At 45.9% G+C, this 19422-nt stretch overlaps 1 protein-coding gene across 1 annotated transcript in view; it reads left to right on the top strand.

Moving 5' to 3' along the window:
- Positions 1-19422, top strand: part of LOC137526030 (uncharacterized) — a 113735-nt gene that overhangs the window by 8679 nt on the left and 85634 nt on the right. Inside the window, exons 2-3 of the mRNA XM_068247242.1 lie at positions 13777-13959; positions 15516-15575. Coding sequence (XP_068103343.1) covers positions 13777-13959; positions 15516-15575 — 243 coding nt within the window. The remainder of the gene's footprint in view (positions 1-13776; positions 13960-15515; positions 15576-19422) is intronic.

The following is a 19422-nucleotide window of genomic DNA, read 5'->3' as shown; positions in this document are numbered from 1 at the left end:
GCACAGGCCCTGGGGTGCGAGGGCTGTGTAGCTGGAGAGGAGATTGCGACACCAGCCAAGGAGGAGGAGGAGGAGTATGACGACAGCGAAGAGGTGGTAGCAGGCAGAGAGGAGGTGGCTGGAGGCCTGCCTGCAAGCGGTGGAGGTGTGACAAGTCGGTCCGCTGCGCAGCCACGTACTCCCTGCTTGCTGCCATCGGTCACCAGGTTGACCCAATGGGCTGTGTGCGTAATGTAGCGGCCCTGCCCGTGCTTGGCAGACCAGGCATCCGTGGTCAGGTGGACCCTTGACCCAACGCTCTTCGCAATAGATGACGCCACTTGCCTCTCAACTGCATGGTACAGTTTGGCTATGGCCTTTTGTGAAAAATAATTGCGGCCTGGTATCTTCCACTGTGGTGTACCAATGGCCACAAACTTACGGAAAGCCTCCGACTCCACCAACTTGTATGGTAATAGCTGGCGAGCTAATAGTTCCGCCACGCCAGCTGTCAGAGGCCGGGCAAGAGGGTGACTGGCAGACATTTGCTTCTTACGTTCAAATACTTCCTTCACGGACAGCTGGGTACTGCTGTGGGCAGAGGAGAAGGAACCGCTCAAGGGAAGAGGCGGTGTGGAGGAGGGTGGCTGTGAAGGTGCAAAGGAGAAAGTGGAAGGACCTGAAGGAGGAAGAGGAGAAGGAGGGTGGCTTGTCTTTTGGGTGCTGCTTTTCCTCAGGTGTTCTTGCCATAGATGTTTGTGCCTTCTCTCCAGGTGCCTTTGTAAGGCACTTGTCCCTACATGAGAGTTGGCCTTTCCATGGCTCAATTTTTGCTGGCAGAGACAACAGATGGCTTTGCTCCGATCTGAGACACACATGTTAAAAAATTTCCAAACCGCATAGCCCCCCTGGGGTGATGGTGCTACGGTGGCATCAGCAGCTGACGTTGAAGGGCATGTTGGCTGGCTGTTCATAGCTGGCGATACATGGCGCCGGACACTGCCCCCAGCTGTTTCTGAGGACGAGCTCCCTCTGCTTCTATAATGGAGTCGTCGTCTCCTCCTACTCCTCTCTGACTCCCCCTCTGAACTGTCCCCCTGGTCATCTCCTCTACTGAGAACATACGTGGCATCCGTATAATCGTCATCATAATCCTCCTGCCCAGTTTCGCTTTCCTCAGACACCTCCTCAACTGCACCAACTTCAGGTGGTTCATCATCCCCCTCCTCACACGTCCATACTATCGCCACCTAACTCAGACGTATGAGATGGTGTACCCAGGGCCGGGACAAGGTTCCCCAGCAACAGAGGCTGAGCTTCCAAAGTGCGCCCCCCCCCCAAAGTAGGTCATTTGGGTGCCACTATAGGGGCCCATGTCAAAACTCTAAAATTATTAGTCATAGCCTATAATTTGGGCACGGGGCAGCACAATAGCTGTGTTACAGTTAGGTGTAGGTATGGGCTAGGTTAGTGTCAGCGACCTGAGGATTTTCCCAGCCCCCTGTAGGCCGATCTGCTGTGCTCCTGACTGCATTACCTAGTGATATAGAGGTCCCCCTCCTTCCCCTTTACAGTCACCTGTACTCTGTAATGTGCTGCAGTAGATGTCAATGCTCTATAAATACATAATAATATGGTGGACATTAGACTATGACTATGGTAGGATTAGATTGTAAGCTCCTCTGAGGACAGTCAGTGACATGACTATGTACTCTGTAATGTGCTGCAGGAGATGTCAATGCTCTATAAATACATAATAATAATATGGTAGGACATTAAGCTATGACTATGGCAGGATTAGATTGTGAGCTCAGTGACATGATTATGTACTCTGTAAAGTGCTGCAGAAGACTTCCTATTTAGAAAAATTCACATTACATAGAAACATTTAAATATAAGTTAAGCTATCTTTAGTGAGTTTAAAGTAAACCAGAGATAAGTATTTGGCAGCGTTTTATACATACCTGGGGCTTCCTCCAGCCCCATTGGCACAGATCGCTCCCATGCTGCCCACCTCAGTCTTCTCCCTCTTCAGTAACGGGGCCCGGAACTTCAGCCAGTTGCGGCCAGTCAGTGCATGCGCTGTGAAGGCGTAGAAGGCTCCCAGACACGGGAGCGAGACAGAGGAGCGCACTGCGCATGCACCAACTGACAGCAACTGAACACTTATGGGACCCGGTAGCGAAGAGGGAGAAGGCTGAGGATGGCGGCGTGGGAGTGATCCGTGCGGATGGGGCTGGAGGAAGCCCCAGGTATGTATAAAACGCTGCCAAATACTTGTCTCTGGTTTACTTTAAGCATGCATGTGAATCAAAACAGTTCTGACAATACATTATTGAGATCTCACCAGCCTTCTGTCTCTATACTCTGGCCCAGTTGTAATGCACACTTTCTGCTACAGATGATCTTTACAACTTTCCTCCATCTGTGTTTTCTTCCTGTTTGTCTTCTCTGCTGACTGCTGTCAAGGAGTTAATCTTTCTTTTCCCAGCTTAATCTCTTCATCTGTCTCTGTCACCTGCATTCCGTCTGTAATTGAAAGCTGTCCTCTCTGCTTCTGTACTCTTTCCGCTGCTCCACTCTCACTGGGGTGTTTCCTTATCTTTTTTCTGTGCTCTGTCGCTCACAGCTTCAGACACAACATAATCTCCCTAACGAGCTGTTCCAGCATGTCACGGGCAGCCCAGCATCTCGCTCCGGCCAGTTCTCCCTGGCTTCTCAATTCAAAATCCGCGCTGCTCTGCTCAGTCTCCAGAGATCAGCTGAGAGCTGCGCATCTGTGTGCCTGTGAGTCACATGACTCTCCTGCTGCTTCCTGACGTCATTTAGGGGCCTGGTCTGCACATTCTCCGTGCCAGAAGCATTAGTACTGGCCGGGGAAAACTCTGCCGCTAGCTCAGACAGAGATGGGCAGAGAGGAGAGGGGGCCCACCACGCCATGTGTCAGGTGACGTAAAAGGCCTACCGAACCTTCCATCGGGACTTCGCCGGTGCTCCTGTAGGTTATTACGTCTGAACACCGGCTCAGTCTGAGCCTGGGGATAGCACAGAGAAATGCGCCCCCTGGTGGCGGCGCTCAGAGGCCCCAGCCTTCCCAGCCTCTGCCTCGGCCCGGCCCTGGGTGTACCTGCACCTTCTTCTTGTTGTTGCAGTAGTGGCTGTAAATCAGTGATTTCCTCACCACCAAATACCTTCTGCGAAGTGTTAAATGCAGCGGATGTGGTGCTTGTTGTAGCGCTGGTGGCTGCGGGAGATGAGGTGTTCTGTGTTAAAAACTCAAGCACGTCTGAACAATTTTGGGAAGTGATGGCACGTGCCTTCTTCTGAGCACTGTATTTTGGGACAGGTTCGCACGAAATCACAGCAACACCACCTCGAACAGACCTGCCGGTGCCGGGTGGCCTTCCTTTTGGTCTGCCTCTACCTCTTCCTCTACCTGGTTTGTCCATTTTGTCCATCTCGGGGGGGATGCTAGGTATATGCAGTGAGCTGGGTTCACTCAACACAACAGGTAGTTAGATGCAGTGAGGTGGGTTCACTAAACAGTAAAGGTACTTAGATGCAGTGAGGTGGGTTCACTCAACACAACAGGTAGTTAGATGCAGTAAGCTGGGTTCACTGAACAGCAAAGGTACTTAGATGCAGTGAGGTAGGTTCACTGAACAAATGCAAAAAAAAAAATCAAAAAATATCAGCGCAACCAAAAACAATTACTGATGGACAAAATGTATGAAAAAAGCTGCCAAAGTCCAACACTTCAGTATAGCGTCCAGGTCAACATTCAAATATATATAAACTTCGGCGCTGAATCATGGATGTCCACCACCAGAAACACCATAAAAATAAATGCGCTTACCAAATTTCTACAGACCTTAATTACAGGGTCTGCAACAAAGCGTTATGAGGTCAGCGGCAGGTATCTTCATAGCCGGCCTCCTCTCCACAAGCAGAGCGATTCAAATTTATAATGTTTTCGTATTAAACATGCAAAGAAACAATATGCTCATCTAAGCGTATCCATTTGGTGTTTTTAATATAAATCCAATAAAATCCACATAAAACAACTTTAAAAAGGATCACTCACATCTGGGCCCTTATCACAGGGACCCACAGTGTATAACAGCATGTAACCAGTGCTGGGCCGAAATTACGCATTAGCGTAATTACGCATCGTAATTCACTACAAATGCACCGTAAGCGTTACGTGTAAGGTTACGGTATTACGCGTAATTAATTACGCGTAGACCGTAGGGTTACGTTTTACGCGTAACAAATTACGCGTAAGACAGTAAACTCCCATTGAAATTACACAGTCTGCCGTAATCGCGTAATATTACGCTCCCATATAATATAAAAAAGCCGCCGACTTTAAGGGTTAATAGCAAAGCCCCCTTAAGTGCTAAGAGCCTCACATTTGGAGAATATATTAAGGAGATCAGAAGGAATAAGAGGAAAATTTTTTTTTTCAAAAAGACCTTATAGTTTTTGAGAAAATCGATGTTAAATTTTCAAAGGAAAAATATATACATTTAAAAACCCGCCGACTTTAACGGTTAATAGCAAAGCCTGCTTAAAATTTAGGAACACCAAATTCACAGGGTATATTAAGGGGATCAGTGGGAATAAGAGGAAAAATTTTTTTTTCAAAAAGACTTTATAGTTTTTGAGAAAATCGATTTTTAAGTTTCAAGGGCGAAAATGTCTTTTAAATGCGGAAAATGTCAGTTTTTTTTGCACAGGTAACAATAGTGTTTTATTTTCATAGATTCCCCCAAGTGGGAAGAGTTTTACTTACTTCGTTCTGAGTGTGGGAAATATTAAAAAAAAACGACCTGGGGTCCCCCCTCCCAGACCTCTTTAACCCCTTGTCCCCCATGCAGACTGGGATAGCCAGAATGCGGAGCACCGGCCGCGTGGGGCTCCGCACCCTGACTATACCAGCCCGCATGGTCCATGGATTGGGGGGTCTCGGAAGGGGAGGGGCAGCCAAGCTTTCCCCTCCCCCTCCGAGCCCTTGTCCAATCCAAGGACAAGGGGCTCTTCTCCACCTCCGATGGGCGGTGGAGGTGGAGGCCGCAATTTCCTGGGGAGGGGTTCATGGTGGCATCTGGGAGTCCCCTTTAAAAAGGGGTCCCCTAGATGCCCACCCCCCTCCCAGGAGAAATGAGTATAGAGGTACTTGTAGTACCCCTTACCCACTTCCTTTAAGAGTTAAAAGTAAATAAACACACAAACACACAGAAAAAGTATTTTAATTGAACAAAAAACATAACCACGAAAAAAGTCCTTTAATATTCTTAATTAACCATTAATACTTACCTGTCCCTTTAAAAGCCAGTTCCCACGCAGTATCCTCGGAAATATACTAATCAGTTACAATGTAACAAAGTTATTACAATGTAACAACTTTGTTACTTTGTAACACCACCGCACCCGACGTCACTCGCCGCTCACCCGCCGGCCGCCGCATACACGCTAGTCCCCGCCGGCTCCCGCCGTCCACTCCGCCCACACCTGTCACTCATATACATGCTGGCACCCATGGGTGCCAGCATGTATATAGGTGACATGTGGGAGAGGCGGGGAGGGCAGCGGAGACGGCGGGGACTTAGCGTCCCTTCACCCGACAGAGCTCTGAGCTATATTAGCTCAGAGCTCTCGAAAGCATCTTTGTATTTGGGCTCCAAGGAGCCCCATTGGTCCTTAGCAGACCAATGGGGTTCCTTCAAATCAGAAGGAACCCCATTGGTCTGCTAAGGACCAATGGGGCTCCTTGGAGCCCAAATACAAAGATGCTTAGAGAGCTCTGAGCTATAGCTCAGAGCTCTGTCGGGTCCTGCAGCACAGACGCGGAGGCGGCGGCGGCGGTGAGTGACGTTGGGTGCGGCGTAGTTACAATGTAACAAAGTTGTTACATTGTAATAACTTTGTTACATTGTAACTGATTAGTATATTTCCGAGGATATTGCGTGGGAACTGGCTTTTAAAGGGACAGGTAAGTATTAATGGTTAATTAAGAATATTAAAGGACTTTTTTCGTGGTTATGTTTTTTGTTCAATTAAAATACTTTTTCTGTGTGTTTGTGTGTTTATTTACTTTTAACTCTTAAAGGAAATGGGTAAGGGGTACTACAAGTACCTCTATACTCATTTCTCCTGGGAGGGGGGTGGGCATCTGGGGGACCCCTTTTTAAAGGGGACTCCCAGATGCCACCATGAACCCCTCCCCAGGAAATCGCGGCCTCCACCTCCACCGCCCATCGGAGGTGGAGAAGAGCCCCTTGTCCTTGGATTGGACAAGGGCTCGGAGGGGGAGGGGAAAGCTTGGCTGCCCCTCCCCTTCCGAGACCCCCCAATCCATGGACCATGCGGGCTGGTATAGTCAGGGTGCGGAGCCGCACGCGGCCGGTGCTCCGCATTCTGGCTATCCCAGTCTGCATGGGGGACAAGGGGTTAAAGAGGTCTGGGAGGGGGGACCCCACGTCGTTTTTTTTTTATATTTCCCACACTCAGAACGAAGTAAGTAAAACTCTTCCCACTTGGGGGAATCTATGAAAATAAAACACTATTGTTACCTGTGCAAAAAAAACTGACATTTTCCGCATTTAAAAGACATTTTCGCCCTTGAAACTTAAAAATCGATTTTCTCAAAAACTATAAGGTCTTTTTGAAAAAAAAATTTTTCCTCTTATTCCCACTGATCCCCTTAATATACCCTGTGAATTTGGTGTTCCTAAATTTTAAGCAGGCTTGTCTATTAACCGTTAAAGTCGGCGGGTTTTTAAATGTATATATTTTTCCTTTGAAACTTTAACATCGATTTTCTCAAAAACTATAAGGTCTTTTTGAAAAAAATTTTTTTCCTCTTATTCCTTCTGATCTCCTTAATATATTCTCCAAATTTGAGGCTCTTAGCACTTAACGGGGCTTTGCTATTAACCCTTAAAGTCGGCGGCTACCTAACATTGATCCATGCGTCAACTTTTCCGCTTGGCAGCATGACCTTACGCATTAATTGCTAGTAGGATTTTACGTGTAAGCCCAAAACGTAACAACCTGACTTACAGTATACTTACGCGTAATTGCGTAAGTGCTATGCGTAATTATATACATGTACCGAAATTGAATGTCTATGCCGTAAGCGTAATTTCGTAATGCGTAATAGCGTAAAATTACGCGTAATGATCCGTAAGCGTAGCTTTCTCCATTACGACCAGCAATGCATGTAACAATCATGGAACGCCGTCCAGCCACACGTCCGCCTCACCCGACTGGTTTCACTGCCGTAGTTTCATCAGGGGCTAGCCTCTGTAGCAATTTGGTAAGCGCATTTATTTTTATGGTGTTTCTGGTGGTGGACATCCATGATTCAGCGCCGAAGTTTATATATATTTGAAGGTTCACTGAACAGTAAAGGTACTTAGATGCAGTGAGGTGGTTTCACTCAACACAACAGGTAGTTAGATGCAGTAAGGTGGGTTCACTGAACAGTAAAGGTACTTAGATGCAATGAGGTGGGTTCACTTAACACAGCAGGTAGTTAGATGCAGTGAGATGTGTTCACTGAACAGTAAAGGTACTTAGATGCAGTGAGGTGGGTTCACTGAACTGTAAAGGTACTTAGATGCAGTGAGGTGGGTTCACTCAACACAACAGGTAGTTAGATGCAGTGAGGTGGGTTCACTGAACAGTAAAGGTACTTAGATGCAGTGAGGTGGGTTCACTCAACACAACAGGTAGTTAGATGCAGTGAGGTGGGTTCACTGAACAGTAAAGGTACTTATATGCAGTGAGGTGGGTTCACTCAACACAACAGGTAGTTAGATGCAGTGAGGTGGGTTCACTGAACAGTAAAGGTACTTAGATGCAGTGAGGTGGGTTCACTTAACACAACAGGTAGTTAGATGCAGTGAGGTGGGTTCACTGAACAGTAAAGGTACTTAGATGCAGTGAGGTGGGTTCACTCAACACAACAGGTAGTTAGATGCAGTGAGGTGGGTTCACTGAACAGTAAAGGTACTTAGATGCAGTGAGGTGGGTTCACTCAACACAACAGGTAGTTAGATGCAGTGAGGTATTTTCACTGAACAGTAAAGGTACTTAGATGCAGTGAGGTGGGTTCACTCAACACAACAGGTAGTTAGATGCAGTGAGGTGGGTTCACTGAACAGTAAAGGTACTTAGATGCAGTGAGGTGGGTTCACTTAACACAACAGGTAGTTAGCTGCAGTGAGGTGGGTTCACTGAACAGTAAAGGTACTTAGATGCAGTGAGGTCACTGAAAAGTAAAGGTACTTAGATGCAGTGAGGTGGGTACACTCAACACAACAGGTAGTTAGATGCAGTGAGGTGGGTTTACTGAACAGTAAAGGTACTTAGATGCAGTGAGGTGGGTTCACTCAACACAACAGGTAGTTAGATGCAATGAGGTGGGTTCACTGAACAGTAAAGGTACTTAGATGCAGTGAGGTGGGTTCACTCAACACAACAGGTAGTTAGATGCAGTGAGGTGGGTTCACTGAACAGTAAAGGTACTTAGATGCAGTGAGGTGGGTTCACCCAACACAACAGGTAGTTAGATGCAGTGAGGTGGGTTCACTGAACAGTAAAGGTACTTAGATGCAGTGAGGTTGGTTCACTCAACACAACAGGTAGTTAGATGCAGTGAGGTGGGTTCACTCAACATAAAGCTGGGTATATGCAGTGATGAGGTGAGTTTAGTAAACACAACAGGTACTGGGTATATGCAGTACTAGGTAGTACAATGTGCAGCTCCCTGTCACACACACAGGTAGTCACTGAATGTGCTGGGCTGCTGGCAGTGGCACACACACTATGAATTAGCAAGGCTGTGTATGCAACAAAAGTGTCAGTTTGACACACAGAAAAAAAAGTACAGAATAAGCTCTGAAAAGAGCTGTTGAGGGGTGTTATAAAAGCAATAACAATCAGCCAGGAGCAAGCTAAGCAGCCAATAACCTAACTAATCTGTCCCTAGAAGAACAAGTCTGCAGCAGCTGTCCCTAGTCTGTCTCTAGCAGGCACACGAGTGAGGCTAATGGCCGCCGGAGCGTGCCTTATATAAGGGGGGGTGGGGCTCCAGGGCTTAGTATAGCCAGATTGGCTACAATGTGCCTGCTGACTGTGATGCAGAGGGTCAAAGTTGACCCTCATAGTGCATTATGAGGCGAATCGAACTTCCGCAAAAGTTCGCCTGGTGCAGGCGAACGCGAACCACCAAAGTTCGCCTGGAACCGTTCACCGGCGAACCGTTTGCTACATCTCTAGTGTGTAACACTCCACAGCCCACTGATACCCAGAGCTGTGTGCACACCACTGCTATTGATGCTACATTAAGTTTCACACACAGTACCACTCAAGTGCATTATTTGTAGGAATGTAATGTGATTTCTGCCCTTTATTGATTAAAATTCGACTTACCGTCAACTGGTAAACTTAATTTTTGGTGGGACTTTTGGCATGGATCCCCCTCTGGCATGCCACAGTCCAGGTGTCAGACCACTTGAAACAACTTTTCCATCACTTTTGTGGCCAGAAACGGTCTTTGTAGGTTTTAAAATTCACCTGCCCATTGAAGTCCATGGCGGTTCCCCGGCTTTGCATGTTTGCGAACATTTGCAGAAGTGGAAAACTCTATGTTCGCGACATCTCTACTTGTCATAAAATACTTTTTAAACTACCAGAAAGCAAGAAAATACTCAAAATTTGTAACGATCGGTGTAACACAGAGAGGGTCTGATTACCGGTGATCTGCAGTATCACCGAGAATACAGATATATACCCGATTATAGATGATCTGCAGTATCACCGATAATCAGATATATCTCTAACCTCTGGACACCTGAGTAATATCTGAGTGTTTGGTGCAACAGTAATACTTTGAGGAGAGCACCCGTACAGAGGGTGCAAGGCAGTAGGAGGTACTGCCTAAAGAACAGATTCCTTCCAATGGCCTGAGGCTCCCCAAGGGGCGGAGCCAGGCTGAGAGTGGTAAGGACCAGAGTGTGAGTGACACCAGGGGTGAAGTGTCACTGACAGGTCTGTGAACTATCTCCCAACAGGGGAAATAGTTCTCGAGGTCGGACAGGCCAGGTCGGCAATAGACAGACAGATCAGGTACAAAGACAGGAGACAGAATCGGAATCCAAGGACAAGCAGAGTTCGGCAACAGAGTATCAGATATAGTGAAGTACCAATTCAGAGAGCAAGAGAGTGGTCAGGAAAGCAGGAAGTCATAACAAATAATAACAATGCCTATTCTTTAGGTGTGAGCTCCGTGATCATCAACACCCTGGAACGAGTCTGATATATAACAGAGTTGTAATACAGTTCCCTAGTCTTGGGTGTGAGTTCCTTGATCATCAACACCCTGGAACTAGTCTGAAGTATAACAGTATGATAATACAGTTCCCTTGTCTTGGGTGTTAGTTCCTTGATCATCAACACCCTGGAACTAGTCTGAAGTATAACAGAATGATAATACAGTTCCCTAGTCTTGGGTGTGAGTTCCTTGATCATCAACACCCTGGAACTAGTCTGAAGTATAACAGAGAAATAACAACACAGATTTTAGCAAAAGGTCTGAGTGCTACCCCGTAGTGATCGCAACGGCAGACACCAGAGAAATGACCAGCACCTAGTATATATATCCTAGCACTCTCCAGCGCCTCCCCTAAGTGCTGGACCAATAGGAAGTGGTAAAATTGTCAGCTGACCGGCTTGGTCAGCTGACACCCTTCTGCCTGTCATCAAAGCTCTGCCTCTCAATGCGCGCGCGCGTCCTTCTGAACCTGTGTGGACTATCAGTCCCAGCCACACCAGACCTGTTTTGCAATGTATCTGCTGTGCAGGACGCGGAACCAGCCGCACCGCTATCCGAGCATGCGGCGGTTTCTCCGCGTTCTGCCATGCGGACAGATGTAGGCCTATGCGTGCAAACCGCCGCGTCGGATGCGGAATCCGCCGCCTTGTTGAACGCGGAATCAGCCGCCTTACCTTGAGTACTCGCGGCGGCTTTTCCGCGTTTTCTCACAAAATTATTTTGGTAGTTCTTTTTCAGCAATGTTTAGGTACTTTTGTAATTGGAAAATGCTTAAAAGTTATTTTAAAGAGAATATGAAAATTATCTCCTAGGTATAAAAAATTACATATGGGCCAATATGTGTCCCTGCAATAGTACAATGCCTAACTAGTAACTAAGTACACACAATTCTATCAAAGTTACTACAAGTACCTAGTTGTAATTAATCATACACAGGCCTAAATCATGTAAGTGAAAATTGTCTCAGTGGCTTGCAATACAGAACAGTTTAGCTACCTAACAATCTAACAAGCTTGTGTACAGGATCTTCTCAAAAAATTAGCATATTGTGATAAAGGTCATTATTTTCTGTAATGTACTGATACACATTAGACTTTCATATAATTTAGATTCATTACACACAACTGAAGTAGTTCAAGCCTTTTATTGTTTTAATATTGATGATTTTGGCATACAGCTCATGAAAACCCAAAATTCCCATCTACAAAAATTAGCATATTTCAACCGACCAATAAAAGAAAAGTGTTTTTAAAACAAAAAAAGTAAACCTTCAAATAATTATGTTCAGTTATGCACTCAATACTTGGTCGGGAATCCTTTTGCAGAAATGACTGCTTCAATGCAGCGTGGCATGGAGGCAATCAGCCTGTGGCACTGCTCAGGTGTTATGGAGGCCCAGGATGCTTTGATAGCGGCCTTAAGCTCATCCAGAGTGTTGGGTCTTGCGTCTCTCAACTTTCTCTTCACAATATCGCACAGATTCTCTATGGGGTTCAGGTCAGGGGAGTTGGCAGGCCAATTGAGCACAGTAATACCATGGTCAGTAAACCATTTACCAGTGGTTTTGGCACTGTGAGCAGGTGCCAGGTCATGCTGAAAAATGAAATCTTCATCTCCATAAAGCTTTTCAGCAGATGGAAGCATGAAGTGCTCCAAAATCTCCTGATAGCTAGCTGCATTTACCCTGCCCTTGATAAAAAACAGTGGACCAACTCCAGCAGCTGACATGGCACCCCAGACCATCACTGACGGTGGGTACTTGACACCGGACTTCAGGCATTTTGGCATTTCCCTCTCCCCAGTCTTCCTCCAGACTCTGGCACCTTGATTTCCAAATGACATGTAAAAGTTGCTTTCATCCAAAAAAAGTACTTTGGACCACTGAGCAACAGTCCAGTGCTGCTTCTCTGTAGCCCAGGTCAGGCGCTTCTGCTGCTGTTTCTGGTTCAAAAGTGGGTTCATGCTTCCATCTGCAGAAAAGCTTTATGGAAATGAAGATTTCATTTTTCAGCACGACCTGGCACCTGCTTACAGTGCCAAAACCACTGGTAAATGGTTTACTGACCATGGTATTACTGTGCTCAATTGGCCTGCCAACTCTCCTGACCTGAACCCCATAGAGAATCTGTGGGATATTGTGAAGAGAAAGTTGAGAGATGCAAGATCCAACACTCTGGATGAGCTTAAGGCCGCTATCGAAGCATCCTGGGCAGGGGCGTAACTAGGCCCCACCGGGCCTCCCTACAGAATTTCATTGTGGGCCCGTCTTAAAGAAGTGACGTCAGCCGCTAGAGCAAGGAGTATGCGGTGGAACGCAAGGGAAAAGGTATGTATCTTGCTGCCGCTGCCCGCTGCCCACTGCCCAAACTGTAACTAGCTGGAGGGGAGTGCACAGGGGAGAGCCCCGAGGTCAGGGAGAGGGGGGGAATTTCCCCTCTCCCCGCCAACTGTGGCCAAGGCTTTCCCCTCATGCTGCCACCCCTCCAGCCCCCACAAAACGGCCTGAACATAATTATTTGAAGGTTGACTTTTTTTTGTTTTAAAAACACTTTTCTTTTATTGGTCGGGAGCAGGGGCTGCAGGGCCTATTGTTACGCCCATGATCCTGGGCCTCCATAACACCTGAGCAGTGCCACAGGCTGATTGCCTCCATGCCACGCCGCATTGAAGCAGTCATTTCTGCAAAAGGATTCCCGACCAAGTATTGAATGCGTAACTGAACATAATTATTTGAAGGTTGACTTTTTTTTGTTTTAAAAACACTTTTCTTTTATTGTTGAAATATGCTAATTTGTGGAGATAGGAATTTGGGGTTTTCATGAGCTGTATGCCAAAATCATCAATATTAAAACAATAAAAGGCTTGACCTACTTCAGTTGTGTGTATTTGAATCTAAAATATATGAAACTCTAATGTTTATCAGTACATTATAGAAAATAATGAACTTTATCACAATATGCTAATTTTTTTAGAAGATCCTGTACATACAGTACAGTAATGTAAGTGCTCACACCCTATGTACTTAGAACACAATAAATCCTAAAAAAAAATCTCAGTTCTGCACATGATACATGCTATATAAATCACAGTTCTTAGTTGGTAAAATACAGCCAACTACCAGTGTTGCTTGCAAATTTTCGCCAGTCATTTTTGCATCAATCGATTGAGATCACATCGAGATCAGCCAGGCTGCCAGGCAAGTGGTTTTATTTAAAAGGAAATAAATATAGCAGCTTTCATATTCTTCTTACTTCAGATTTAGGTTTTTTTTTCTTACATTTCATATGCCACAGCCTGTGCATGCAGTGTAAGAAATAGAGTTTTATCAAAAATGTTAAAATAACAGATCTAAAAATGTGTCTTTTGTTTTATAGATTCTTCCTAGAGTGTATCTAAACATGACATTTATGAGAAGTTATAGCTCCAATATAGTTTTTGTTTTCTCCTGGTTATAGGAAAGGAAAATGTCATTGTGGTGGTTGACGACGTGATGGACAGCAGCTCTGCAGAGGAAGAGAGAATACTGAAAAATCAGCCCAGCATTGAATTACTGGCCAGAGATCTGTTCCTCTTCAAAGAAGATGAGAAAGATCCTGAAAAACTGTTGAAAATAAATGGAATAATTCAACGGAGGATTGGTAAGTTGTCATGTGCTGTTTCTGATCCCAATATTCAGAGCCGGTCCCGTCATGAAGCAAAGTGAAACATTTTCATCAGGTGCAGAAATTACAGGGGCAGATTATTTGTACTGTGTTTACACTAACAGCATGCAGTCAGAGTAGGAGGAGAAGTGAGAGGAGAGCGAGGTGAAGAGGTCATCATTGGGGAAAAAAAAAAGAAAAGCTTGTTGTGAATGCGGTGTGAGGAGTCTGACTAGGAGGGGGGAGTGAGGAGAGCAGCAGTGTTTCATTTGACTTGAACAGCAGAAGGGAGGAGGTGGCACTGCTGTCCTGATTTAGGAGGAATGGAGCGGTTGAGGGTGAGGAGTTTGTTTGTCACACAGACTCACAGCCAGCTAGTGTGCTATTGTGTTCAGCTGTGGCATGTCATTCCTCCTAGACTTTGTGATATCTGTTTGGCATCTGTAAAATTTGAACTCCAGGGTGTGCCCACGGTGTGTGTTTTTAATACCCCTTGATATACTCTTTGTATCTGTAGTGTTGTGTTTTTGGACATGTTACGGCCAGAACCCAAAGTCTGGCCACTTCGGGCTCTGGCCGGTCAAAGCTAGAAGTGGCCGTGTCCCTGTGGACAATGTGCTAAATAGATTCAAATTCAGGCTGGTGTCATTCATCTCCCCTGGCTCTGGCACCTCCCCCGGAGTTCTGGCAGCCAGGGAAACTCGCCAACCCCCCCCCCCCTTGCCCGAGTAGTTAATCGCAAAAGGTAAGCAGAGTGGGAACGCTGCAGACATTGCTTCTGCCAGCACCCGCTCTGCAGGAATGAACGGCAGGAGTCTCAGTTTCCCTGCATTCTTGCTGCAGCAAATGACTCTGGGGAGGGGGGGACGCGAGTGTCCCCAACTGCCAGTGCTCGGGATGTGGAGCCATAGCTGGGGGAGATGAACAACGCCGGCCTGAATTCTAATCCATTTCTGACATTGGCCGCTGTGTGACGGCCACTTCTAGCTTTGACCGTCCAGAACCCGAAGTGGCCAGATTTCGGGTTCTGTCATAAGATCTGAGTTCTGTGGGTTAAAGAGACACTGAAGCGAAAAAAAATATATGATATAATGGATTGGTTGTGTACTATGAATAATTACTAGAAGATTAGCAGCAAAGAAAATATTCTCATATTTTTATTTTCAAGTATATAGTGTTTTTTCTAACATTGCATCATTCTCTAATATGTGCAGATTACACAACACTCAGCATTCAAAATGATTCTTTCAGAGCAGTCTGTGAACTAATGAACTCTCCTCTGCCAGAGGAAAAGTAAATATTTAACTAACAGTTGAGATAATAAAAGTCAGAAAACAGCCCTCTCCATGACTTTTGAAAGTCATAGAGATAATGGCTTTTTTGTATAGAGATAACAACTGGAGTTTCTTAACTCTTCCTGTACTGGAAACAATTAGACTGATGTATCTGATCTTAATGTTTTATTTCTTATCTGTACTACACATATAAATCATAATATCATAGGTTTTTTTTTCGCTTTAGTGTCTCTTTAAACATTTAAAAACATATTCCAGGTCCAGTACTTCAGGATGCACAAGAAGTCCAGCAGATTCAGATACAGAGGTTTGTGGAAGGTAAGTTTCCTCTCAAAGTCATAACGCTGTTATTATTAACATAACCTGATATGACTATCATAAATGAATATACATTATCAAAAGCCTACTTATAAAACAGCAGAAAGCAAATGAAGTGATTTTTTTTAAGTTTTATTCATTGTCACTAATCCCCGTATGGAAAACATAAGTATATTTGCTTAAAGGAAAGCTGAGATGAGCAGGTACCTTTAAAATAAACATACCCCCTGAAAGTGTATGCCAAATACAGGCTATGCTTGTGATTTGTGTTGCTCTCCTGTGCTCATTTCATTTTTCATTTTTATCCTGTCTAAAATCGAAGATGGCCGCCATCTGCTTCTGGGTCAGTGCCGCTGGGTGTAAAGTTCTCCATCAAATAATGTATGCAGGGACATATATGCATAGCTCCCAACTGTACCGCTTTTGGAGGGACTTTCCCTCTTTAGGAGCCGTGTCCCTCTGCCCCTCTTTCCTCCTCATTTGTCCCTCTTTCTATGTAAATATTTGTATCTCTCTACTGAAACATGTTTGATTGACTCTAAACTTTATTCTCATGTTTTAAATTGATATATTTCTAATTTTCAAATGTTAATATGAAGGACAATGAACCAGGATAGAAAGGATCAGTGTGGTTTGAGTTATAAAACAACAATTTTTTTCTTATGAAATCTTTATGGTATTCATGACTAGGGGTGTGTTGGGGGCGTGATTATGGGTGTGGCAGGGGCATGGCTTAAGTGTCCCTCTTTCTCATATCAAAAAATTGGGAGGTATATACACATAGGCACAGTTACTTTCACTTATTCATGTAAAACCAAATACAAACACAGCTGCTGCTGCTGCTGCTGCATTTGATCTGTGTACAGTCATTATAATTGTAGAGCAGTGTCCCTGTATGTTCCTGGCTCAGATGGGGAGAGATAAGTGTGTAGCTTAAGCCAGAGCACTAATTAGCTGGGTAGATAAATAAATCTATATTTACTGAGCTGCTTTCCTCTTCACAGGCACTGCTCTCTGTGATGCCGTTCTGTGTACAGATAGGGAGAACACAGGCAGAGAGGGGGGCGGGCTTGAGCAGAATGCTCTCACAGATAAGGAGACCACAGGCAGAGAGGGGGCGGGCTTGAGCAAACTGCTCTCACTGCTATAGAGCTTCCTGATAAAGTATCAGTGGCACAGTCCAACTTCCAGTATGTAAGTTGGGAGACTGGTTGCAAATTTTGTATAGGTTCTTACTAGTGTTGGGCGAACAGTGTTCGCCACTGTTCGGGTTCTGCAGAACATCACCCTGTTCGGGTGATGTTCGAGTTCGGCCGAACACCTGACGGTGCTCGGCCAAACCGTTCGGCCATATGGCCGAACTAAGAGCGCATGGCCGAACGTTCCCCGAACGTTCGGCTAGCGCTGTGATTGGCCGAACGGGTCACGTGGTTCGGACCCGAACGCGCTCTGATTGGCCGAACTGTCACGTGGTTCGGGTAAATAAATACCCGAACCACGTCATATCTCCGCCATTTGTCTGTGGGTTTAGCTTTGGGTAGGCAGGCAGGGTAGTTCGCGCTCCAGCCACGCTAGCCAGGGTCCCCCCCAGTCATTGTGTGTCGCTGCTGGGAACAGTAGTACACCGCTCGTTCAGCCACACTATATAGCATTCTGTGTACTGTTCTGTGTCTGCTGGGAACAGTAGTACACCGCTCGTTCAGCCACACTATATAGCATTCTGTGTACTGTTCTGTGTCTGCTGGGAACAGTAGTACACCGCTCGTTCAGCCACACTATATAGCATTCTGTGTACTGTTCTGTGTCTGCTGGGAACAGTAGTACACCGCTCGTTCAGCCACACTATATAGCATTCTGTGTACTGTTCTGTGTCTGCTGGGAACAGTAGTACACCGCTCGTTCAGCCACACTATATAGCATTCTGTGTACTGTTCTGTGTCTGCTGGGAACAGTAGTACACCGCTCGTTCAGCCACACTATATAGCATTCTGTGTACTGTTCTGTGTCTGCTGGGAACAGTAGTACACCGCTCGTTCAGCCACACTATATAGCATTCTGTGTACTGTTCTGTGTCTGCTGGGAACAGTGGTACACCGCTCGTTCAGCCACACTATATAGCATTCTGTGTACTGTTCTGTGTCTGCTGGGAACAGTGGTACACCGCTCGTTCAGCCACACTATATAGCATTCTGTGTACTGTTCTGTGTCTGCTGGGAACAGTAGTACACCGCTCGTTCAGCCAGACTATATACCATTGTTTACTGACACTATATAGCAGACTATATAGCATTGTGTGTACACCGCTCAGCCAGACTATATACCATTGTTTACTGACACTCTGTGTACACCGCTCAGCCAGACTATATACCATTGTTTACTGCCACTCTGATTCTGCTGGGAACAGTAGTACACCGCTCGTTCAGCCACACTATATAGCATTCTGTGTACTGTTCTGTGTCTGCTGGGAACAGTAGTACACCGCTCGTTCAGCCACACTATATAGCATTCTGTGTACTGTTCTGTGTCTGCTGGGAACAGTAGTACACCGCTCGTTCAGCCACACTATATAGCATTCTGTGTACTGTTCTGTGTCTGCTGGGAACAGTAATACACCGCTCGTTCAGCCACACTATATAGCATTCTGTGTACTGTTCTGTGTCTGCTGGGAACAGTGGTACACCGCTCGTTCAGCCACACTATATAGCATTCTGTGTACTGTTCTGTGTCTGCTGGGAACAGTAGTACACCGCTCGTTCAGCCACACTATATAGCATTCTGTGTACTGTTCTGTGTCTGCTGGGAATAGTGGTACACCGCTCGTTCAGCCACACTATATAGCATTCTGTGTACTGTTCTGTGTCTGCTGGGAACAGTAGTACACCGCTCGTTCAGCCACACTATATAGCATTCTGTGTACTGTTCTGTGTCTGCTGGGAATAGTGGTACACCGCTCGTTCAGCCACACTATATAGCATTCTGTGTACTGTTCTGTGTCTGCTGGGAACAGTAGTACACCGCTCGTTCAGCCACACTATATAGCATTCTGTGTACTGTTCTGTGTCTGCTGGGAACAGTAGTACACCGCTCGTTCAGCCACACTATATAGCATTCTGTGTACTGTTCTGTGTCTGCTGGGAACAGTAGTACACCGCTCGTTCAGCCACACTATATAGCATTCTGTGTACTGTTCTGTGTCTGCTGGGAACAGTAGTACACCGCTCGTTCAGCCACACTATATAGCATTCTGTGTACTGTTCTGTGTCTGCTGGGAATAGTGGTACACCGCTCGTTCAGCCACACTATATAGCATTCTGTGTACTGTTCTGTGTCTGCTGGGAACAGTAGTACACCGCTCGTTCAGCCACACTATATAGCATTCTGTGTACTGTTCTGTGTCTGCTGGGAACAGTAGTACACCGCTCGTTCAGCCACACTATATAGCATTCTGTGTACTGTTCTGTGTCTGCTGGGAATAGTGGTACACCGCTCGTTCAGCCACACTATATAGCATTCTGTGTACTGTTCTGTGTCTGCTGGGAATAGTGGTACACCGCTCACCCGTCACTGTATAGCATTGTGCTCTGTGTCGCTGCTGGGAATAGTGGTACTGTATAGCATTTCTGTACTGTCACTGTACTGCTGCCAGTCAGCGTGTACTGTAAGGATAAGTGAAATGAGGAAGAAATCCGGTGAAAGAGGGAGGGGCAAGGGAAGAGGTGTTTCCCCTGACGGTTCACGTACAGGCCACAGGGGAGCACCCAAGAAAACCCACTCAATACCGCCCATGTTGTCCAGGACAACAACCCTCACAAATCCAAAAGAACAGGACCAGATAATTACTTGGATG

The sequence above is a fragment of the Hyperolius riggenbachi genome, chromosome 7 (assembly GCF_040937935.1).
Source record: "Hyperolius riggenbachi isolate aHypRig1 chromosome 7, aHypRig1.pri, whole genome shotgun sequence".
In the NCBI taxonomy this organism is placed as follows: domain Eukaryota; kingdom Metazoa; phylum Chordata; class Amphibia; order Anura; family Hyperoliidae; genus Hyperolius; species Hyperolius riggenbachi.
This window is presented reverse-complemented; position numbering and strand designations above follow the sequence as displayed.